General features: G+C 42.3%; 1 protein-coding gene and 1 long non-coding RNA gene across 8 annotated transcripts in view; one reads left to right on the top strand and one right to left on the bottom strand.

Moving 5' to 3' along the window:
- hspg2 (heparan sulfate proteoglycan 2) overlaps positions 1–24745 on the bottom strand; it is a 556383-nt gene that overhangs the window by 96092 nt on the left and 435546 nt on the right. For all 7 annotated transcript variants that reach the window (XM_069919165.1, XM_069919159.1, XM_069919161.1 and 4 more), the window contains 5 exons: positions 23279–23408; positions 19720–19857; positions 17669–17803; positions 14254–14435; positions 8080–8275 (listed from right to left, as the gene is read on the bottom strand). In XM_069919165.1, the coding sequence (XP_069775266.1) occupies positions 8080–8275; positions 14254–14435; positions 17669–17803; positions 19720–19857; positions 23279–23408 (781 nt within the window). The remainder of the gene's footprint in view (positions 1–8079; positions 8276–14253; positions 14436–17668; positions 17804–19719; positions 19858–23278; positions 23409–24745) is intronic.
- LOC138754623 (uncharacterized) lies at positions 15449–24372 on the top strand. Its single transcript, XR_011351856.1, has 3 exons — positions 15449–15635; positions 22172–22293; positions 23223–24372. It is a non-coding gene; the product is annotated as an uncharacterized lncRNA (long non-coding RNA).

Below are 24745 nucleotides of genomic sequence, written 5' to 3' on the forward strand. Positions count from 1 at the left end.
CATGTAGACAACATCCAAAGCCTTTCCTTCTTCAACTTTCCTGGAACCTTCTCGAAAAACTCTATATTGGTTAAACGCGACCTACCATGCATAGTTTCTGGCTATCTGAATAATTGTATATCCGATCTCTTAGAACACCTTCCTGAGGATTGGAAGGTCGCAAAGGTAGTTCCACTGTTTAAGAAAGGAGAGAGGCAGAAAAAAGGAAATTATAGGCCTATTAGTCTGTTATCAGTAGTTGGAAAGATATTGGAATCAATCCTCAAGGACGAGGTTATGGAATACTTCGAGGTGCATGGCATGACAGGTCCATGATAGGGTTCATGAGGGGAAGATCCTGCCTATTGGAATTTTTTGAGGAAATCTCAAATAGGGTGGACAAGGGAGAGGCTGTGGATGTTGTGTATTTGGATTTTCAAAAGGCCTTCGATAAGGTGCCGCAGAAGAGGCTGCTTAATAAGATGAGCGTTCATGGAATTACAGGAAATTAATAGATTGGGTGGAGCATTGGCTAATAGGCAGGAAGGAAAGGGAGGGAATAAAGGGATCCTGTTCTGGTTGGTTGCCTGTTACTAGTGGTGTCTGCAGGGGCCGGAGTTGGGGCAGCTTCTTTTTACAATGTACATTGATGATTTAGATTATGGATTAAATGGTTTTGTGGCAAAGTTTGCAGATGACATGAAGATAATTGGCTAAGTACAAAGTGTAGAAGAAATTGAAAGCTTGCAGAGAGACTAGGACAGCTTAGGCGAATGGGCGAATAAATGGCGGATGAGATATAATGTTGAGAAATGTAGGGTTGTGCATTTTGGTCAAGGAAATAAACGGATTATTATTTGGATGGGGAGAAAATTCAAACTTCAGAAGTACAAAAGGACTTGGGGGTCCTTGTGCAGGATAACCTGAATGTTGGATCAGCAGTACAGAAGGCGAATGCTACGTTGGCTGTTGTTTCAAAGGGGATTGTGTACAAGAATAAAGAGGTGTTGATGGGGAGACCTCACTTGGAGAACTGTGTGCAGTTTTGGGTCCCATATCATAGAAAGGATATAGCAGGGTTGGAGAGGGAACAGAGGAGGTTTACCAGAATGATTCTAGGGATGAGAAGGATAACATGTGAGGAATGCTTAGTGGCTCTTGAACTCGATTCATTAGGATATAGGAGAATGAGAGGGGATGACAGAAACATTTTGAATAATGAATGGATTGGACACAGTGGATGTAAATGTTTCCCCTGCTGGGTGATTCCAGGACAAGAGGGCACAGTCTTAGAATTAAAAAGTACCAATTTACAACAGAGATGAGGGGAAATTTCTTTAGCCAGAGGGTCGAGGATTTGTGGAATTCATTGCCACATGCAGCTTTGGAGGCAGGACCATTGGGGGAATTTAAAGGGGAAATTGATAGGTATCTAATTAGTCAGGGTATCATGGCTGGAACTTGGAACTAGATGCGAGAACCATTTAGTTCAGGGAGGTTTCGTGGAGAAGACTCGATGGGCCAAATGGCCTGCTTCTGTTCGTATTTCTTGTGATCTTGTGACCTTCCAATAATTTACCTACCACTAACGTTGGGCTCACCAGCCTATAATCTCCAGGGTTACTTTTGCAGCCTTTTTTAAATAACTTGAACTACCCGCCAAACCACCTGTGGCCAAGGACATTTTAAATATTTCTGCCAGAGCCCCTTCAATTTCTACACTGGCCTCAAGGTCCGAGGGAATATCTTGTCAGGTCCTTAGGATTTATCCACCCTTATTTGCTTTAAGACAGGAAGCCCTTCGGGGAGGAGTCACGTGATGGAGTAGTGGCCGGACGGTGAACTCCAGCCCTCTCCAGAAAAGTCGGGAAAAACGAGAGAAAATACAAAGGCACAGAAATACAAGTTAAAGAAAAGTGAATATAAAGGTGGAAAGAAGATGGAGACAAAAGGAGAAAAATCAAAATCAACGGAAAGAAGAGAGGAAGAGAAGACAACGGAGGAAAAAGGTGAAGGCCTTACCTGTCTGAAGAGGCCCGCTGCGGAGAGAAGACCCCACTACCTCAGGTCGGTAGAAAGAGAACTACAACAATGGCTCACAGAGCCGAGTAAAAGTGCGCAACCGCGCATGCGCGACTCCTCGCGCATGCGCGATGCGCATACAAAAAAACACACCGACGGGAGGGGGGACCAGCTGGGGAGTCGATCTCCACAGCCGGCAACGACAGCTGCAGAACACCTGCAGCAAGAAGACACCACAGAAGACAATGGAAACAAGAAAGAAGAGGAGGAAAGGGCAGCAAAGAAACAACAGATGGTCAACCTAGAGGAAGAAGAAGAGGAAGAGGAAGAGTACAGGGAAATAGAAGAAGAAAAGATAGGCAAGGTAAAGGAGGTACTTGCTCTTGTTAGAGGATACATGGAGTCATTTAAAGAATGGCAAACACAGGAATTCAATGATTTAAGAAGAAGAATAAACAACACAGAAAAGAAAATAAATAAAATGGATATGACCTTAACAGAAATGGGGAAAAAAATGGACAAGATGGAAGAACGGGCAATAGCAGCAGAAATGGAGGTAGAAGACTTAAAAAAGAAATTGGAGGAATCTAATAAAAAAACTAAAGAGACACAAGAATTACTAGCCCAAAAAATAGATATAATGGAAAATTATAACAGAAGAAATAACATAAAGATAGTGGGCCTTAAGGAAGATGTAGAAGGCAAGAATATGAGGGAGTTTATAAAAGAATGGATCCCTAAGGCCCTAGGATGTCCAGAACTACAGCAAGAAATGGAAATAGAAAGGGCACATAGAGCATTGGCCCCTAAACCACAACCACAACAAAAACCAAGATCTATTGTAGTAAAATTCCTAAGATATACTACAAGAGAAAAGGTGCTGGAGAAGACAATGGAAAAAGTAAGAGAGGGCAACAAACCACTGGAGTATAAAGGGCAAAAAATCTTCATTTATCCAGATATAAGCTTTGAACTCCTAAAGAAGAGAAAAGAGTTCAATGCAGCAAAAGCGATTTTATGGAAGAAAGGATATAAATTTACACTGAAGCATCCTGCGGTATTGAAAATATTTATTCCAGGACAACAAAACAGACTATTCTCGGATCCAGAAGAAGCACGAAAATTTGCAGAACAATTACAAAAATAGACTGAGGGATGAAGACGGGTAATGAGAGCAAAAATTATCACGATTGATATGTATGTGGGTAAAGACAAAAATAGACTGAGGGATGAAGACGGGTAAGGAGGGTAAAAATGACCACGATTGATATGTATGCGGGTAAAGAGGTATAAGAGTGAATAGAGACAACGGGCATATGTGAAAGTATCTGTAATTAGAGGAAAACATAGAAAGTATAGACAAGAATTAATAAGGGAAGGTAATGGAATAGAGAGAATAAGGAGGGAACTAAAAGAGTGACCTTTGTGACATATAAAAAACGAAATCTTTTCTGGGGGGGGCTGGGTGGGGGGAAAAGAGCGGTCACTGCAAAATCAGTTGACGCTTGCGAGTGGATTCGCAAATCCAAATGGAGAGGGGAGATGTGGTTGTCCGACAAGGGATAAAGGGCAACTCAGGAGGGGAAGGGGAGATTGGGGATAAAGAAGATAGAAATAGGAGAATAAGGAAAATGTTGGATGTTGTAGGAATGTTGTCTGGTAAAGAGTTGAAAATAAGAAAACAGAAATGGAAAAGGAGGAAAGGTAATGATGGAAAAACGGAAAGAGAAGATAAACAAAATATAAAATGGCTACGCTGAACTATATGACTCTAAATATTAATGGAATACATAACCAAATTAAAAGGAAGAAACTACTAAATTTACTGAAAAAGGAAAAAATAGATATAGCATTTGTCCAAGAAACACATTTAACTGAATTGGAGCACAAGAAATTAAAGAGAGATTGGGTAGGACATGTAACAGCAGCATCGTATAATTCAAAAGCAAGAGGAGTGGCTATATTAATTAGCAAAAATGTGCCATTTAAAATAGAAGAGGAAATAATAGATCCAGCAGGGAGATATGTTATGATAAAATGTCAGATATATTCAGAGCTTTGGAATCTACTTAATATATATTCACCTAACGAAGAAGATCAAAAGTTTATGCAAGATATCTTTTTGAAGGTAGCTAATACGCAAGGGAACATACTAATAGGAGGGGATTTCAATCTGAATTTGGATCCAAATATGGATAAAACGGGGAAAAAAATTAACAGGAAGAACAAAGTAACCAAATTTATAATTAAATCAATGCAAGAAATGAAACTTGTGGACATATGGAGGAAACAAAACCCAAAAGAAAAGGAATACTCATACTACTCGACTAGACATAAAACATACTCAAGGATAGACCTATTCCTGTTATCAGCCCACATACAAGGGAGAGTTAGGAAAACGGAATATAAAGCTAGACTATTATCGGACCACTCACCCCTGTTATTGGCAATAGAGCTAGAAGACATCCCTCCAAGAATGTATAGATGGAGATTAAACCCCATGCTACTTAAAAGACAGGATTTTAGAGAATTTATTGAAAAACAATTAAAAATGTACTTTGAAGTAAATACGGAATCAGTGGAAGATAAGTTTATACTATGGGACGCAATGAAAGCATTCATTAGAGGGCAAATAATAAGTTATGCAACCAAGATGAAGAAGGACTATAATCAGGAAACAGAGCAGTTGGAAAGGGAAATAATAAACATAGAAAAAAAATTAGCAATAAAGGAAGATACAACCAAAAGAAGAGAATTGGCGGATAAAAAAATAAAATATGAAACATTACAAACATATAAGGTGGAGAAGAATATAATGAAGACAAAACAGAAATATTATGAACTAGGGGAAAAAACACACAAAATCCTAGCATGGCAGCTTAAGACAGAGCAAACTAAGAAAACGGTATTGGCAACAAGGAAAAAAGACAAACAAATTACATATAATCCAAAAGAAATTAAGGAAAACTTCAGAGAATTCTATGAACAATTATACCGAACCGAAAACGAAGGGAAAGAAGGGAAAATAGATGAATTTTTGACTAAAATTGAACTACCAAAACTACAAATAGAGGAACAAAATAAATTAACAGAACCATTTGGAACAGTAGAAATACAAGAGATAATAAAAAATTTACCAAATAATAAGACACCAGGAGAGGATGGACTCCCAATAGAATTCTACAAAACATTTAAAGACCTAATAATACCGCCCCTCCTGGATGTAATCAACCAGATTGATGAGACACAAAACTTACCAGATTCATGTAAAACAGCAATAATTACAGTGATACTAAAACAAGGGAAAGATCCACTCTCACCAGCGTCATATAGACCAATATCTTTGCTAAACACAGATTATAAGATAATAGCTAAACTATTAGCGAACAGATTAGCAGAACAGGTACCGAAAATGGTAAATTTAGACCAAACTGGATTTATCAAAAAAAGACGCACAACAGACAATATTTGTAAATTTATTAACTTAATTCATGCAGTAGAAGGAAATAAAGCACCGGCAGTAGCAGTTGCTTTAGACGCAGAGAAGGCCTTCGACAGAGTAGAATGGAATTACTTGTTCAAAGTATTGCAAAAATTCAGTTTACCGGAGAAGTATATTAATTGGATTAAAGCATTATATAAGGGACCGTTAGCGAAAGTGACAGTAAATGGACATGTATCAAAGCAATTTAACTTAAGCAGGTCAACGCGGCAGGGATGCCCACTATCACCATTATTGTTTGCGCTAGCTATAGAACCACTAGCAGAATCGATAAGAAGAGATAATAATATAAAAGGAATAAAAATAAAAGACAGGGAATATAAAATCAGTCTGTTTGCGGATGATGTGATAGTGTACTTAACAGAACCAGAACTATCAATAAAAGAACTATATAAGAAATTGAAGGAATATGGAGAAGTGTCGGGATACAAGATAAACGTAAATAAAAGTGAAGCAATGCCTATGAATAACGCGGATTTCTCAAAATTTAAGGAGGAATCCCCATTCAGATGGCAAACGCAGGCAATAAGATACCTAGGTGTGCAAATAAACAAAAATCTAGGCCAATTATATAAACTCAATTACAATCCACTAATGAAAAAACTACAGGACGATTTAGAGCATTGGAAAGAGCTACCACTAACACTGATAGGAAGGATAAACTGTATTAAAATGAACATTTTTCCAAGGATACTATACTTATTTCAGGCATTGCCAATACAACTGACAGAAAAATTCTTCAAAGAGTTAAAGAAAATAATAAGGAGATTTTTATGGAGAGGGGGGAAACCGAGGATAGCACTAGACAAATTAACAGAATGGTATAAACAAGGAGGCTTACAATTGCCAAACTTCAAAAATTATTATAGAGCCGCACAATTAAGGTACCTATCAGATTTTTATCAAACAAGGGAAAAACCAGACTGGACGAGACTAGAATTAGATAAAATAGGGGAAAAGATACCTGAACACATATTATATAAATGGGACGAAAAATTGGTACAACATAGAACTTCTCCAGTATTACACCATCTCCTCAATATATGGAAGAAGATACATGTAGAAAGAAATAAAATAAATTACCAAATACCAAAACTAATATTGACGCAAAATAAGCTACTCCCTTTTACAATAGACAACCTTGCCTTTAGAAAATGGGAAAAAAAAGGGATTAAAAGAATAGAAAATTGTTTTTCAGGAAGTAGATTCTTATCCTTTGAACAAATGAGAGATAAGTACAATATAACGGGAGATACAGCGCTGGCATAGTACCAACTGAGATCCTACTTGAAAGATAAATTAGGAAGCAACTTGAGTTTACCAGAGGGAAGTAACCTTGAATATGTGATTACAGATACAATGTTAATCAAAAGATTTATAAAAAATATGTATATTAAACTGCAAGAAAAGGAAAATGAGGAAACAAATGGTAAAACTAAACAAAAATGGGAACAAGATTTAAATATAAAGATAAAAAAGGAAACATGGGAGAAGTTATGCTCTGGAACGATGAGAAATACAATAAATACGAGGCTGCGTATGATACAATATAATTGGTTACACAGACTATACATCACACCGCAAAAGTTAAATAAATGGGACCCAACAGTATCTGATAGATGTTTTCGATGTAAAAAAGAAAGGGGAACAACAATTCATGCAATCTGGACATGTGAGAGAGTAGAAAAATTTTGGGATGATCTCAATCAGATATTAAATAAAATAACAGAAAACAATATACCAAAGAATCCAGAGATCTTTCTCCTAAGTAACATAAAAAATAAAGAATTTGGAATTGACTTGGAGGATGCACAAAAAAGATTTGTTAAGATAGCCCTAGCTGTAGCAAAAAAATGTATTATGTCAACCTGGAAATTGGAAGATAATTTGAAAATACAACAATGGTATATAGAAATGAATAAATGTATTCCATTAGAAAAAATAACATATAGTTTAAGAAATAATATCGAAATATTCGAACAAGTATGGGAGCCTTACATTAAATACAATAGCGAAAACCTACCGGGAACAAACATTACCTAAGTTGATGGAAGGAGAAGAGAAGAAAAAAATGGACTCAGTAGAATTTCTGGTGTATTTTTGTTGAATGACAACATTGTCTAACTGAATTAATGCAACCTAGATTGTATAACTAAAATGGATGAGAGGGGGGAGGGATGGGGTGGTGGCTTGGGAGGAGGGAGGGGGGAGGGAGAAAAAGTCACTGTAAATGTGTGGAAAAGAAAAAGTGTATATCATGGCTATTGTGATTTATGGTGTGAAAAATAAAAAAAAAAAAAAAAAAAAAAAAAAAAAAAAAAAAAAAAAAAAAAAAAAAAAAAAAAAAAAAAAAGACAGGAAGCCCTTCCTTGTCTTTAATCTGTATCGGTTCCATGACCTCACTGCTTGTTTTCCCTACTTCCTATGACCGTACTTGCTTCCTGAGTGAATACTGATGTTCTACGTCTTTTGGTAGATGCACTCAGCAGGTCCAAACAGGCAAAATAGGGATGAGGTGATCAACGATATTCCAAGCCTTGTGATGATCAGCAGAAATTGCCAACATCAGGACATACCGGTAGCTGAGCAACGCAGGGTAGCTGTCTGGCCTGCTGTGGTGGTTATTGAAGGTTCCTCTGCGGTCACCTGAGGAGCCTGAGGTGTGGAGGGCGAGCGGTCGACGATGACCTCCACTTGTGCTTCTGCTGTGCCAAACATATTGGTCGACCTGCAGGAGTAGATCCCAGAATCCTGCAACCGGCCAGAAGGAATCTGAAATGGAGAGGACAGTAACTGGGGTTAAACTGGCAGCGATTACAGGAGATCAATGCTCATGTTGCTTTTCCTCTGTTTGGAGCCCTGGTCATAAACCGTGAAGTAACACAAGAGGCTCACTCATGGCAGTAGTTCGGGAGATCGAAGGATGGTGTACAGTGATTCAGGTAAGGTAGGGTGAAGGAAAGGAGCTCAGTTTGGTCCATCTCATATTGTCCTCGTTTTTACATCATACTGATTCCAGCTGTTGAAGATTCGGGTTTTCTCTGCACTGATGACTGAGGATCTAGACGCGCACATTTGAGCTCCTCCATTGGTGGGATGGTGCGATTGCAGTTCCCTCAGGCTGTTTTCTCCAGCAATATGGACTTTGATATTTAATGCAGAAAGTAAGTACACAAATATGATCAAAGTTTGACAAAAGTTGCGTTGAAAGAAACACTGCACGAGTTTAAGATTTAAAGTAAGTGTATAATTGCCGTAAAATCCCTGGCATCCCGCACCTTTGGAAATTGGTAGATGGAGGATAAGTGAATTTTCTGGTTGCTTGAGATTGGATGTCGTGTGATAGGTGAACTAACGATGAGGTGTGCCAAATTTAAACCCATATTTTTTAATGTATTTATTTTCTGTGATTTTATTTTTGCTGGTTACTTGAGGCTGCCAGTTGCTTAAATTCCAGATAAATTTAAATTTAGACGTACAGCATGGTACCAAGCCCTTCTGGCCTTCGAGCCCGTTTCGTCCAATTACACCCGATTCACCTTCAACCTTTGGTACGTTTTGAAGGGTGAGAGGAAACAGGAGCCCCTGGGGAAAACCCACACAGATACGAAGAGAACGTACAAACTCCTTACAGACAGCCGAGGGACTCCAACCCTAATCCTAATCGCTGGCAACAGCGTTGCATTAACCACTATGCCAGATAACAGGGGATAACAGGGATTGTACTGTAATATTAGACTTAATTGGGCTTCAAAGTGACATTTCTTCTTGTATTCTGCAAGGGATATTGGTGATGTTAAATTCATACACCTGGAGATACAAGAGATGGTAGTTGCTGGAATCTGGAGTATAAAGCAAATCACTCTAGTTGAGCAGCATCAGTGGGGGCAAAGGGGTGGTCGCTGTTTCAGGTCAGGTCCTAACATAGGGACTGAGTGTACAGTAAACACTGTCAGTCCTGCTGTCAGGTCAGGACTTGAAATGCTCACCATCCCCTTCCCTCCACAGATGCTGTTTGACCCACTGAGTTCCTCTTCCTTTTTGTGCTCATACAATTGTCTGGATACTCCAGTTTTATTTGGTATGTGTTTATGCCACCACTCCAGACTCCAATGTGATAGAAGTACAGTCTGGATCCATTCAGGATCAAGTGGCAAGAGGAAGCTGAAGAACCTGAGGGACATTTTGAGGCAATTAAAATAAAATAAAATTTAATTAAGCAAAACATTTAGACTCAGCATGGAAACGGGCCCTTCCAGCCCACAGGCCTGCACAGGACGAAACCAACGCAGACACAGGGAGAACATGCAAACTCCTTGCAGGCAGCACCGGATTTAAACCCCGGCCACAGGTGTTGTTCCCCTATGCTAACCATGCCTCCCTTTTCTCGAAAGTTCTCCAAAGTCCAGCGGTTTTCTACTCTAAGAAGTCTTCATAATTTGACAAAATCGGGCTCATGAACCTCATCTTGTTACTTGGACGGTCCTGACGCCGAAGAACTGTCCATACCTGTCGTTCTCAACCTTTTTCTTTCCACTCACATAAGTAATCTCCATGCCATCGATGCTCTGTGATTAGTAAGGAATTGCTTAAGGTGGTCTGTGAGTGGGAAGGGAAGGTTGAGAATCACTGCTCTAGATCCAATTGTGACTGAAATATTTTCCTTGAGAAAAACTGTCCTTGGCCCATTTCCTTTGGAGTTATGAAACCGTGCACATAACGAGTCAATTAGGTACGATTAAAACAGTGGTTTTCAAACTTTTTCTTTCCACTCACATCCCACCTTAAACAAAACCTTACTAATCACAGAGCACCTATGGCATAGGGAATACTTAAAGTGGTACGGGAGTGGAAAGAGGTTGAGAACCACTGGTCTATACTATTGTAACACAACTTTTTTTCTTGCACTATATCAGTCTCTGTGAATGGAGTTAAACGGAACATCTGCAGATGCTGTGATTACAGTGCAGTTCACAAAAGTGCTGGAGAAACTCAGCAGATCTATAGGAAGCAAAGGGTAACTAATGTTTTTGGCGTGAACCCTACCCCAAGGTATGAGCAAAAAGGAGGCAGGCACCTGAAGAAAAAGGTGGATGGGAGGGAGGTGAAGAAGAAAGAAGGGGTAAGAGGAGGAAAACAGGTCAACAGGCAAGAGGTCATAATCAAGCTGAAAGGGGAAAGCTCTTCATTCAGAGCGTGATGGGAGTGTGGAATGAGCTGCCAGCTGGGTGCAGCTTCGATCTTGTGTTTTAAGAATAAATTGGATAGGTACATGGATGGAGAGGTCTGGAGGGTTCTGGAACGGGAGCAGGTCAGTGGGACCAGTGTGATGATGGTCAGCACAAACTAGAAGGGCAGAATGGCCTGTTTTCTGTGCTGTGTGTTCTATGGTTCTAGGTCACAGGTGGATATGGGTGAGCAGGCAGAGGGAAAACTCTGGGAAATGATAGGGGGAAGGGAGTAGATCTCTGAGTAGAGAGGGAAAGGGGGTAAGAGCTGGAGAAAGGAGATAGAGGGATACAGAAAGTGAGAGAGATGGAGTTCCTGCACTCCATAAAACGCTGACTCTCTTTTACTTCCTATGGAAGTCACGTGAGCTGTGAATTAATTACTCCAGCACTTTTAATGCACTACACAAGACACCAGCAACGGCAGATTTTCAACTTCAGAATCAGAATTTATTGTCATAAACAAGTCATGAAATTCAGTGTTTGCGGCAGGGTCACAGGGCAAACATTCAGATTAGAACCATCTTACAACAAAAATTAAAATAATAGGGCACGAAAAGTGAGGCAGTGTCTTTGGTTCAACAAGCTTGTTAGCAGTGCCATTACAAGAAAGGATGCACGATTTGCTCTGGTTAACACCTCAGCCATGGTCGTTCGACAGAAAATCCTGATGTGATTCTCTACTTGAAGGGGCAGCCTTCTCAATGTAACACAAGATGAATAACAATGTGCCAGTAACTAAAACACTAGTTAGAGTATGTGCTGAAGGTGAACGAACATTTACATTACATTAAACAAGTTTCCAGTTCGAATACTATCTGTAAGGAGTTTGTACATCCTCCCTGAGTCTGTGTAGGTTTACCCCGATTTCCTCCCACCCTTCAAAGCATCCCATGTCGTAGGTCAATTGGGTGTAATTGAGCAGCATGGGTTCATGGCTGAAAGGGTCTGTTACTGTGCTGTATGGCTCAATTTTAAATATAATTAAGTACCTGTACATAAATGTTACGTTTCCCAGCGTTTTCCCTCTGCCTGCCCACCCATATCCACCTGTGACCTAGAACCATAGAACACACAGCACAGAAAAGAGGCCATTCTGCCCTTCTAGTTTGTGCTGACCATCATCACACTGGTCCCACTGACCTGCTCCCGTTCCAGAACCCTCCAGACCTCTCCATCCAATTTATTCTTAAAACACAAGATCGAAGCTGCACCCAGCTGGCAGCTCATTCCACACTCCCATCACGCTCTGAATGAAGAGCTTTCCCCTTTCAGCTTGACTATGACCTCTTGCCTGTTGACCTGTTCTCCTCCTCATACCCCTTCTTCACGACAATTACTGGCAGTGTATTTCATTTAATTTTCATAACGTATATCACACCACCATTTCTTACACAAGATAGATCATATGCATTTACTTCACTATAATTACTGTATCCCTGAATGGGTGTTTAATACCGTAACCACCATAAAGTTTTGAAAGCCTTAACCCAACACTTTGTCTGCTTGTCATTCCCGGATATAAATGGTCATGGGTAGGAACACAGCTAGGCTGAAATTCATTAACAATATATTACCCTTTTACTGAGTCAATACTGAGATCATTTGGACTTCTGCTACTGTTACAATATTTCGTAGTCATCTTGTAACCAGATGTTTTAAGTGAAGTGCACATTGCAGGCTTCATGGTGCCTTTAATTAACCCAGTGACAGAACCTTAATTAAAATCATTCTCAATGAGGGCTCTACACCCTCCCCCCTCCCCCTGGTGCCCACAGCACATTTAACCAAAATCCTTGTTTTCTTTTCACCTCACGTAACATAATATATTTTTCTTATGTTTTTCACGTGAGTGGTGGAAGAGAAGAACGGAAGAAACCAAACCTTCTGCTTCACAGGAAAGTGGAGAGGTGGGGGAATGTTCGAGACTGTCATGACAAGATCGAGGGTGAACTGGCCTGCAACTGTTCCTGTTCCTCTTGTGGTGAAGGGAACCAAATGGAATATCTGTACATTTACCAACTGGCTGGGATCAGATGGGCTTTAAGGTAATTGGAGAAGGTTCAGTGAAGGAGAAAATCCATCGCAAAATATGCAAATAAATGTGAAGTCATTCTCTTTGGTTGGGAAAAGCACTCAAAGGCAGACTATCCCTGAACCCGTGATTGATTGGGAAATGTTGATGGAAGAAGCCATCTACATAGCTTGTCCACCAGTCACTGATGCAGGTGCAAAAAATACGTTTCTGGGCCAAGTGGGACATTGGACTTCATTGCAAGAGGCTTTGAGTACAGAGTGAGGATATCATAAACATGGTGTGGCCACACCTGGAGTACTTGGAATTGATTTAGACTCCTTACTGAAGAAAACATCTGAAGCGGGCAAACAAAATCATTGAGAACCCCTTTCCGTCCCACACACAGCATCTTTCAGCTGCTCCGGTTGGGGAAGAGATACAGGAGGATCAGAGCCAGAACCACCAGGCTGAGAAACAGCTTCTTCCCACGGGCAGTGAGAATGGTGAACGACCAAAGGAACTGCTCACATTGACCAATGGCAAGCAGACGAAGTGCTGTGTTAAGGATTTCATAATTTTATCGTAGTTACAGTATTAAGCTCCCATTCAGGGGGACAGTAATTATAGTGAAGTAAATTAATATTGTCAATCTAATATCTAATGGTGGTGTGATATACTTTGTGAATATGAATACAAATTACACTTCCAGTGATTATCGTTCTTGGTCAATAATGAACTTAGGGAATCTGTAACCCTAATGTTTGTATGAATTGTACATCGAAACACCCTAATAACACAGAGAAAAAAATAATTTCCTCATCGTAACATTTATGCACATATTTTTAAACATTTAGACATACGGCATGGTAACAGGCCATTTTTGCCCACGAGCCTGTGTCACCCAATTGACCTACAACCCCTGGTACATTTTGAACAGTAGGAGGAAATTGGAGTATGAAAACTAAGACAGACACGGGTAAAACGTATCAACTCCTTACAGACAGTGCTGGATTGAAACCCCGGTCCCGATCGCTGGCGCTGTAACAGCGTTGCGCTAACCACTACATCAACTGTGGCAGTCCTTGCAACTGATGATATGTTCTCTGTGAAGAACTAGGGTTGATTCTTGCATGAAATATACAGAAGATTCCAGATTTTTTTTCCCCAAATATAGGGGTTTGACTTTAACTCGAGCACATATGGTATATTTAAAAAAGATGTTGAGACTTTGGGATACAAAAGGCATGAAGAAACCACAGGGAAGATGGAGAATATAATTCTGATGCACAGGATGGGGTGACTGCATTGAATGATGGAGCAGTCTCCAGAAACTAACGGCTCCCTTTTCATTGCATCTTTCACGTTTAAATTTGTTGAGGACAATTATGGCAGAGTGAAAGTTGTGAATCATACATAAAATCAGAAAATGGCAGAAACACTCCGTGGGTGGGGCAGTGCCTGTGGAGAGAGAACCACATCAGAGTTAAGAATTGAGGTTTACTCACTGTCAGGATGGGATCCCCCTTCTTTGGCAGCTGTCGGCCCAGGTTGTTCCTCGGCCTGCTGCTGACCCGATGCCAACTGATTGTTGGACGAGGTTCGCCCATTGCGATGCACTCCAGAGTAATGGAATTACCTACACCCAATCGGACTGGCCCTCGGGGAGAGATGGACACTGTGGGAGGTCCTGGAAGGAAGGGAGAAAAACCACTGATGAAACAGACATTGATGTACAGAGTCAGTGTGGTAGGTCTTCACTCAACACTTCAGATGAATCAAATACAGTTCAATTCATCCTATTGACAGCTTAGGTAAGCAAATAGCTGTAACTTTAACAAATTACACCCATGTCTATTGCATAATAAATGTTTCACTGAGTGTTCAATGCTGATAGGAATGCACAAACAGTAAAATCCCTGGTATCCAGCACCAATGGGGATTGGTAGATGCCGGATAAGTGAATTTTCCAGTTGTTTGAGACTGCTGGAGAACTAACGGTGAGGCGCATCAATTTTAAACTTTGGTATTTTTTGCCCATTTATTTTGCGTGATTTTTTTGGACGGATGCTTGAGGCCTGCTGGTTGCTTGCATTCTGGATAACAGGGATTTTCCTGTCATTGAATAAGCAAGAGAGAAAACAATCAAATGTGTAGTATTATGCACCTTTCAAAGGAGTGGGACCTGCCCCAACTTACTCTCTGTGGCAGTGTGGGGAAAACCCTCTGGATAAGGTGTGTACATTATGTTCCCAAAGAATGGAAAGAGATAAATAACCAACTGAGTTACTTTGGTAGAAACAAACAAGGGAAAGATGTGGGCCAGAAGTCTTGGGAGAGAGCAAGGTCTCTTCCACACATGATGGTGGGGATCTTTGTCTTTGCATTAGGGAGTGGAACGCTCCTTATCCTGGCATCTCCTCTCAAAGACACAGGGCAGCAGTCTTACAGTAGGACATTGCTGGGCTAAGGTGGAGTAGGGCTTGAACCCACCACACCTGACCCCACGGGGAGGGTATCGTCACTTAGCCTGTCCACTAAAAGCAGACCTGCAGTGAGAGGTAACGCCAACATCGTGCAAAGAGAGGAGCACCAAGATTGCTGACAAATTGCAGAGATTCCTGGAGTCATGTTCTCTGACCCCACAGCCACTCAAGATGTCTGTGTGAGGCACTGCCTCAAGAAAGCAGCTCACATCATAAAGGACCCCCATCACCATGGTTACAATTTCTTCCTGCTGCTGCCTCCAGCCCAGGAACAGCTTCTTTTCCTACAGTTAACCGGGTCTTAAACCTACATGTACGACACAAATCAGGGTCTACTCCACATGAAATAGAAGACTGATCTGCACTGTTGAAGCACACATCTTTTTCTTGCATGAACTGTAACTGTGAATATTTATTTATCTATCCTTTCTATTTATTAAGTTTTTCCGTATTAAAATAGTATTTAACAAATACTATTTTAGTAGATATATCTTACACACCTTTTAACTGCAACAAGCAGGAATTTTGGTGCATATGTACCTAATCGCAGAATCACAAGACATAGGAGCAGGTTGGCCCACTGAGCCTGGACCCCCATTCTAATCAGGAGCTGATCCATCCACCCACAGCCCCACTCCCCGGCTTTCTCCCCATAACCTTTGATGCCCTGACTCATCAAATACCTGTCAATCTCTACTTTAAATACACCCAACAAGCTCACTTCCACATCCACCTGTGGCAACAAGATCCATAGGCTCACGACCCTCTGACTAAAGAATTTTTCCCGCATTTCCGTTTTAAATTTTATTTCGAAATCACGGATTTCAGTAAGAGGCCCTTTCAGCCCACGAGCCCAATTGACCTACAACTGGAGCCCTCGGGGAAAACCCACGCAGACACGGGGAGAAAGAACAAACAGTGCTGGATTTGAACCCAGGCCCCGATCGCTGTTACAGCATTGCGATAACCGCTGCGCCAACCATGCTACTCTGTTCGGCCCTTTTACCATTCAAAATGCCTCTCTGACAACCCCCCCCCCCCTCCGCAAACCTTCTGTACTCCAAGGAGCACAGTCCAAGAGCCCATGCTTGTTCCCTTTCATTCCTGGTCTCATTCTAGTAAATCTGCTTTGAACCCTCTCCAAAGCCAGCACATCTTTTCTAAAACTGTATACAGTGCTCCAAGTGAGGTCTCACCAGTGCTTTATAGAGTCTCAACATTACATCTCTGCTCTGAAGTGCTATTCCTCTAGAAACAAACGTCACCTTCTTTACCACTGACTCAACCTACAGGTTAACCTTTAGGGCAGGGATGGCCAACAATTAATTTTTAATTTAGACCCACAGCACGGTAACAGGCCATTTCCACCCTCGAGTCTATGCCGCCCAATTAACCTGAACCCCCAGTACATACCCATAGGCCGAAATGGCCTGCTACCGTGCTGTTTTCCTAAATTAAAAATTCAAAGGTTGGCCACACCGGCTTTAGGGTAACCTGAATAAGGAGTCACAAGACCCTTTGCACCTCGGGATTTTGAATTTTCTCCCCATCTAAATTGTATCATCTGCAAATTTAGCCACAAAGCCATCTAAATCATTTATATACAATGCAAAATAAAGTGGCCCACCCGCCTAATCTATCCAAGTCTCTTCAGCCTCCGAATCCTCAGCACCACCTTCTCAAATACCTATTTTGGTATCATCTGCAAATTTAGCCACAAAGCCATCTAAATCATTTATATACAATCCAAAAAGAAGTGGCCCAACACCAGCTCCTGCATGACTTCACTGGTAACCAGTAGCCAACCAGAATAGGATTCCTTTATTCCTACTCTGTTTCTTGATGATCAGCCAATGACCCACCCATGCTAGATTCCTTCCTGTAATTCCATGGGTCCTCATCTTGTTTAGCAGCCTTGTGTGTGGCACCTTGTCGAAGGCCTTTTGAAAGTCTAAATACACAATATCCCCTCCATCTCCCGTCCATCCAACTTGTGATCACTTCAGAAAATTGCAATAGATTTATTAGACACGATTTTCCTTTTAAGAAACTGTGCTGACTTGGGCCTATCTTTTCATGCACCTCCGAATATTCCGTAATCTCATCCTCGACAGTCGACTCCAACAGCTTCTCTACCATCAGGTTGATCGGTCTATAACTTCCTTTCAGCTGCTTCACTCCCTTCTTAAACAGCAGAGGGACATTCGTGATCCTCCAGTCCACCGGAACCAGGAGAGACTCTATTGATTCCTGGAAGATCATTACCAAAGCCTCCACAATCTCTACAGCAACCTCTTTCAGAACCCGAGGGTGCATCCCATCCAGTCTGGGAGGCTTATTTACCCTTAGACCATTTAGTTTCCAAATCTCATACAAAAATAAACACCTTGATCAGAAGTGGAGTTTCAAACCTTACGATAGATTTGCAATGGACTACCTTGTACGATCAGAGTCATGATGTTGAATGCTGACCCAAACCGATTCCGAGCCACACATTTGTACTGGCCTTGGTCCTGCTGACGAATTTGCGTGACCGTCAACACGGAGCCATCGCTGCTGATCTTTACATTGTCTGAAACACAAGACAAGCAGGAGAGGTGCTAAAACTTCATCATGACTGTAGAAAAGTTCCACATGCAAGAATCGTGATTCCAAGAAGTAAATGAAATGACAAAGGTGCTCGAGTTGCGTGGCAGACGAGATTCCCATTCTGCTGCCAGGGATCTGGGATTAACGTAATAAGAAGTTGATACTTTGCATGAAGCCGCAGAATATCAAGGCTCTTTACGGAAAATAATTACATCTAGACATTTATGATATTCTTAATATATAAGGCATGGCCTTCAGTTCCAACACCTTTCCTTGAGTTATCTGTCATACATTCATCAGATCAGATACTATTTATTGTCGTAATAAAACAGAATTATGCAAAATTGCCTTTAGTCTGCCATGAGGCAAACAAACATTTGCTGTTAGCATTGTCTGGTGCCTCATAGCATCAGATAAAGAGAAGCAAAAGAGCGAGTGTCCGTAGATTTGCCCCCAGCGCTCGTGTAATATATTAACTGGACAAGACTCCAGTTCACTTCAAACCATCGGCAACCCCCCCCAGATCCAAACCTCCGACACGAGGTGGAAGCTTTCGGCGCCCTGGACCATTTGGGAGTCTTTCTTGCCACCAGCATCCTCTCGGATCCCGGTTAGGAACATAGGAACATAGGAAGTAGGAACAGGAGTAGGCCAAAAATGGTCCATCGAACCTGCTCCGCCATTCAATAAGATCAAGGCTGATCTAATTTATGACCTAACTCCACCTACCTGCCTTCTCCCCATATCCCCTAATTCCTCTATCATGTAAAAATTTATCTAACTGAATTTTAAATATGTTTAATGAAGCAGCCTCAACCACTTCCCTGGATAGAGAATTCCAAACATTCACTACTCTCTGGGAAAAACTATTTTTCCTCATCTCTGTCCTAAATCTACTTCCCCGAATCTTGAGACTGTGTCCTCTCGTTTTAGTTTTCCTACATCTATCCTATCCATACCCTTCATAATCCTATATGTTTCTATAAGATCTCCTCTCATTCTTCTGAACTCGAGTGAATACAATCCAGGGAGGCAGCACACCATGCGGGTATACTTATCTGGTTCTGATGCCTGGTTCTCAGGAGCCAGTCTACAGCCCCCTACATCCTGTGTAGGTTCCTCACCCGCAAATCGTCAACAGCTCACCACCTTTGTGTGTCTCTCAGCTGCAGAGCCCCTCGCTGCTCCGCCACCACGGCTGCTGTCCTGTAAGTTCATCTCCTCTGCCTTTACTTCCCAGTGAAGTGGAAGTTCTCCCCATTATTGGCGTCCTGTGTTAGTCCACTACTCCCTGGAGTCTGTGACTCCTCGAGGCCGCTGCTGAGCACAGGTGCCAGCATCTTGGACCCAGATCCCGCGGGCGAAGGGTTTTAAAAAAAACATGCCAGCTTCTTTACCAGGTTGGACTGGGTGGCAGGACCCTGCAGGGGAGTGCTGTGTCTCCACTCTCTGGTCTCCCTGGGCCCACACCAGTGGCAATGCTGCCGTTACATTATTCAACAGCAGATGGGAAATGATGTCATCAGTCAGCACTTCCACCCTCATTTGGCCGTAAATGATCGTTGCAGACAGTGCTCTTCTCCTATGTCACAGCAGGCTGATCTTAAAAGCTGGCATTTATGTCCTTGAGCCTCATTAATGCATGGACAAGAAGATAACCTTCATGTGGTGTCTGCTAAGTGTTAACACCAGCAATGGCAATACCTCAAAGTTACAAAGTGAAAACACAGAAATGCTGGAAGAACTCAGCAGGTCGACAGACCGAGGTTTCGGGCATGAGCCCTTCCTCAAACTGTGAACAGTTTCTAGAGCCTGTTCCTCTAGGATGCACCATTTTACATTTAGTTTTTGGAACCTCTCTCTGTCGCTAATCTCCTCTGTGGGAATGTTGTCGTCTACCTTGTTGGTGCTGAGGTGTTTTCCACTCCATGGTGACTGGCTGAGCCCCCTCCACGATTTCACACTTGAAGGTCACGTCGTTGCCTTCGATTTCTGTAACGTCCCGTGGCCCAATGGCTATAACTGGTATCTTCTCCCCTGCAGCACAGCATAAAAGAACATAAGTTAACCGTGTGCTAATTGCTACATTTTCATAAAAATTTAAGAACTTCCATTTACAGGAAAGACGGTAAATTTCTGAAGCATGCATCGCATCTGTGCAGAGTGTCAAATGCAGCTGGCCAACTGAGTATTTTCGAAAAGGTTATGACAAAGCAACAGCTGGCATATCTAATCTAATTATTTGGTGGTGCAGGTTGGGGACCACTGCTACAGATGCAGCATGGAAGCCATGTCTCCAATGTACCTTGAGCTGAATATTCAGAAAGTCACTCCCTTCCTATACACTTACACGCATACAGCACGATAATCGGGCCTTCTGGCCCACAAGACCATGCTGCCCAAATGCACCCAATTAACTCACAAGCTATTTTTCCATACATTTTCTGGACAAAGGACATGGTCCATCGGGTCTTTCAGGGCAATTTCGCCATCACCTTATTTTATCTGTTAGCCACACCTATGACCTATTAGCCTGTGCTCCTCCCTCTTCTCCTTCCTCCCATCCCTCCCTCCATATTTTTATCCAGGACTACACTGGACCTCAGGACTTGCAGTCTTACTTGTATAACTCCCATTCTGACATTTAATTCACCACCACTATGGCGAGGGTGCAGAAGAGATTGACCAGGATGTTGCCTGGACTGGAAAATAAGTCTAATGAAGCTTGCTTCATTAATAGCTGGGTCTTTTCTCTTTTTAACGTAGAAGGACGATTGGAGATTTAATAGAGGTCTACAAGGCATGCATAGTCTGGAGAGCCAGCGCCTTTTACCCAGGGCAGGAGTATCAAATACCAGAGGACATCTGTACAGAGTGAAGAGTAAAGTTTCAGGGAAACATCAGGGGTGTGGTTTTTTTTTACACAGAGCGTTGTGGGTGCCTGGAATGCCTTGCCAGTGGTGGTGGTGGAAGCTGAAACATCAGGGGCATTTAAGAGACTCTTAGATAGGCACACAGATGTGATAAAAATAGGGAGTTATTGGGTAGGAAGGTTTTAGTTTTTTTTTAAAGTAGGATTGTATAGGTCTGCACAGCATCAAGTGCCCGAATGGCCTGTACTGTGCTCTGTGCTGGAATTTTCAATGTTCTAAATGTTCTCTGAAGTAACACGTAAACCTTCGGTGAAGATGGGAGTAAAATTCAGCCAGTGGAGGGCTTTGGCCAGGCTTTGCTCGTAGCAGCTGTTTGAATAAAGTCTGAATGAGGTTTACAATGGCAATACCTATTGATGTCGCTCGCCGTTGGCATGTCTCTCAAAGTGTCTCCTTATCCATGCTTAGTAAGAGCTGCCCCGGTCAGAGGCTTTATCTGTAAACTGGGGGGGGGGGGGGGTTAGGGGAAGAGGTTAATTATCTACAATGTTATTGTTCGTCTTTCGGGCGAGGGGGGAGGAACCTTCAGAATGTGACTGAAAATAAAGTAAAATGGTTTAAAGTTTATCTATTCATGCAAGTGTTCAGTGTAAGTACAGGATAGTATTTTTATCTTTTAAACTGTTTATTCTTAATTAGTTCGGCATTGTAAGAGTAAGCTTCAAGCAACCGGAAAATACACTTATCCAGCATCTACGAATCCCCATAGGTGCTGGACTCCAGGGGTTTTACTGTAGTGAGGTGTTGTTTCCCATACGAGGGACTGGTGGTGTGGTCTCCAGCTAGCACTGCCATGCTTTGAATATCCTTTAATGACTTAATGAGCAGCACAGTTGGCACAGCGCCTTTTGTATGTTCTGCCCATGTCTGTGTGGGTTTTCCCAAGGTGCTCCAGTCTCCTCCCATCCTTCAAAATGTACCAGCGGAGTAGGTTAATTGGGTGTCAATTTAGCTGCATGGGTTCGCGGGCCAAAATGGCCTGTTACCATGCTGTAGGTCTAAATTTAAGAAAATAACTTATTCCATGATGTCCAAGGTGATGTTTCTACATTGGAGATGACACACCAAATAACAAGGTGCAATAAATGGTGGGAGGGTAGCGACTGATTGCAGGAAGACTAACAGAAGGAGCAGGTGAGACCTGACCTGGTACAGGGAAGTGGTGCACGATGATAAAAAAGAATATTCAGGGGAAATGCAGACTGAATGGCACAGTTTGAAAGTGTGTGCAAGATCAGAGGGCAGCCAGATGCACGTGGGCATAAACCCTTGTAGGTAGCACGACACTTTGAGAGCATTGAGTAGTAAAGTTGAGTTGAGTGGTGTGGCCCGGCCGGTGTAGTGGTTCGAGCCACGTTAGTTCAGCATCATCAACCTGGGTTCCAATCCGCCGCTGAATGTTCTCCTCGTGTCTGCAGGAGTTTTCTCTGACCATTCTGGGATGCGGTTCATAGCAGGCATGTAAGCCGGAAGGGCTCATTACCGTGGAGGAGATGGATTGAATGAATTCCTTGCTAACACTTCCTTGGCCAGCATATGTGTGAGTAATTGGGCTATCTTGGCTTCTTCAACATTTCCCATTCCCTAAGTACACCTCCTATCTTTATAGATTTCCAAATGCAAATCGTTTGTTCCATGGCCTGTGCTAAAAATAGTCAATAGTTTGCTCCTCTGTCAGGATGCTATAAAACTCTGCAAATTATGGGATATAGGTCTTTGAAAAAAGTTATAAACCATACTGTACTCTTAAAGTTACACATTTATTGGCCAAGACATGATTTGGGAGATTGTGAAAAGTATTTTATCGATGGCAGCCCACTTTTCTATTGCAATGAAACAGTATTAATTTGTTGGCATCGAGGCAGTACGGTTAGTGTAGGGGGACACGGTTAGTGTAGGGATGACATGGTTAGTGTAGGGGTGGCACGGTTAGCGTAGGGAAACACAGTTAGTGTAGGGGTGGCAAGGTTAGTGTAGGGGGACACAGTTAGTGTAGGGGTGGCACGGTTAGCGCAAGGGGACGCAGTTAGTGTAGGGGTGGCACGGTTAGTGTAGGGGGTGACACAGTTAGTGTACGGGTGCCATGGTTAGTGTAGGGGTGACATGGTTAGTGTAGGGGGACACGGTTAGTGTAGGGGTGGCACGGTTAGTGTAGGGGACACAGTGTAGGGGTGGCATGGTTAGTGTAGGGGTGGCATGGTTAGTGTAGGGGTGACACGGTTAGTGTAGTGGTTAGTGCAACACTGTTACAGTGCCGGTGACTGGGGTTAAAATCCAGCACTGTCTGTAAGAAGTTTGCACGATCCCTGTGTTTGCGTGGGATTCCTCCGGGTGCTCCAGTTTTCTCTCACTATTCAAAATGTATGGTGGTTGTAGGTTAATTGGGTGCATTTGGACAGCACAGGATCATGGGTTGAAAGGGCTTGTTATTTTGCTGTATGTCTAAATTTAAATCTGTATTACATACAGCAGGGAAAAAAAACCAGGAAAACCATTGATCGTGAAGAATTGACTGCATTACGTACTGGTTGACATGGAGGTGACAGAGACCGGGAACTTCAGCTGCTCCGTTCCGAAGATGTTTGTGGCACGACAGATGTAATCCCCGGTATCAGCAGGAGTCACCTTCAGGATCCGCAGCACAGAGCCCTCTACCTGTTCAAGAAGAAAATCACAAGGGCTTGTCACTGCTTAGGGGGTTGAACAAGGTTTCAGGATTCTTTTATTGTTTTGTCATAAAACAGAAAATGCAATATGACACAAAATTTCCTCTAGTCTACTGTAAGATTGGCCATCAGCAGAAATTGTCCAGTCAGACAATGTTGTTAGAAAGAGAAGCAAAAGAAAGTTCCTCTAGAGTCACTGAGTGTTCGTGGATTCGCCTCCTGTGCTCCAACAGCAGTATAGATTTTAGTCTAAACTCTCAGCAACCCGAGGTCCAGGTCCAATCAGGAAGCCCTCAGTTCCCTCTCATATCTCAGTTTCGACACCTGGTACTCACTTCAGCCAGTCTCCAGCCATCCACAGCCTGGTGTGAGTCCTTTGACTGCAGTTGCCAGCAACCTGCAGGGGTTCTTCACCTCGAGTCACCAACAGTCTGGGATGCGAGAGGGTGCTGGAGGCCTCCTGATTCTGTCAGAGGCATGCAACTGGACCTCAAGTTGCAGATGGTTTGGATTGAAGGCTGTGTGGCTGCAGGGGCTGCGGGAGCACTGGAGATGAACTCATGGACACTCAGAAACCCTGGGCCAACTCTTTTGGTTCTCTTTCTCTGGCTGTAAGGGAAACTGGGCAATTTCTGCTGAAAGTGAATCTTTGTCTACCTAACGATCGACTAAAGGAAATTTCATGTAGTATCACTTTTTTTTTGTTTTATTACATGAAAATAAAATAATCTTGAATCTACTGCACAATATCACCAAGTGGGTTGGAATTATTGGATCTCCCAAACTCCAAAAGCCAAGCATATGGGAAATCCCCCACTTGCATGCATTATCTTGAGTTGGAAATATTTCACTGGCTCTGCATCTCCTAACATCACTGTGGAAGTATCATCGCCAGAGGGACCGACAGAAGATGGCTCAGCACCACCTTCACAAGGGGCAAGAAATGTGGCTAGTGATGCAAGAAGGAGGAAGGAAATGGCCTGAAACAATTGTTTTGATTCAGTTCAGAGAGATATGCCCATCGTGGCTGGCGTCTCCACGTTGCACAGGATCTCGCCACTTCAGCCCCAATTTTTGGCCCTTGGGAATTGGGCAAAACAAGAAACTCCCTGTGTGGTCTTTATTTTATCTTATGGTGTGGATACGGTGGAGCTTTGGTGCAGGATTTGGTTTGCCTTCAAACATTGACTGGACTGACACTGCACTCCTACCTACCTATGGTACAACATCCAGGGGTGACAATATTCACGTCGGGATATTAAATAACAAATAAAATGCTTATGAAAAACTTAATACAAAGGCACACACAACAAATAGCAAACGTTT

This window comes from Narcine bancroftii, chromosome 2 (genome assembly GCF_036971445.1).
Source record: "Narcine bancroftii isolate sNarBan1 chromosome 2, sNarBan1.hap1, whole genome shotgun sequence".
Lineage (NCBI taxonomy): Eukaryota > Metazoa > Chordata > Chondrichthyes > Torpediniformes > Narcinidae > Narcine > Narcine bancroftii.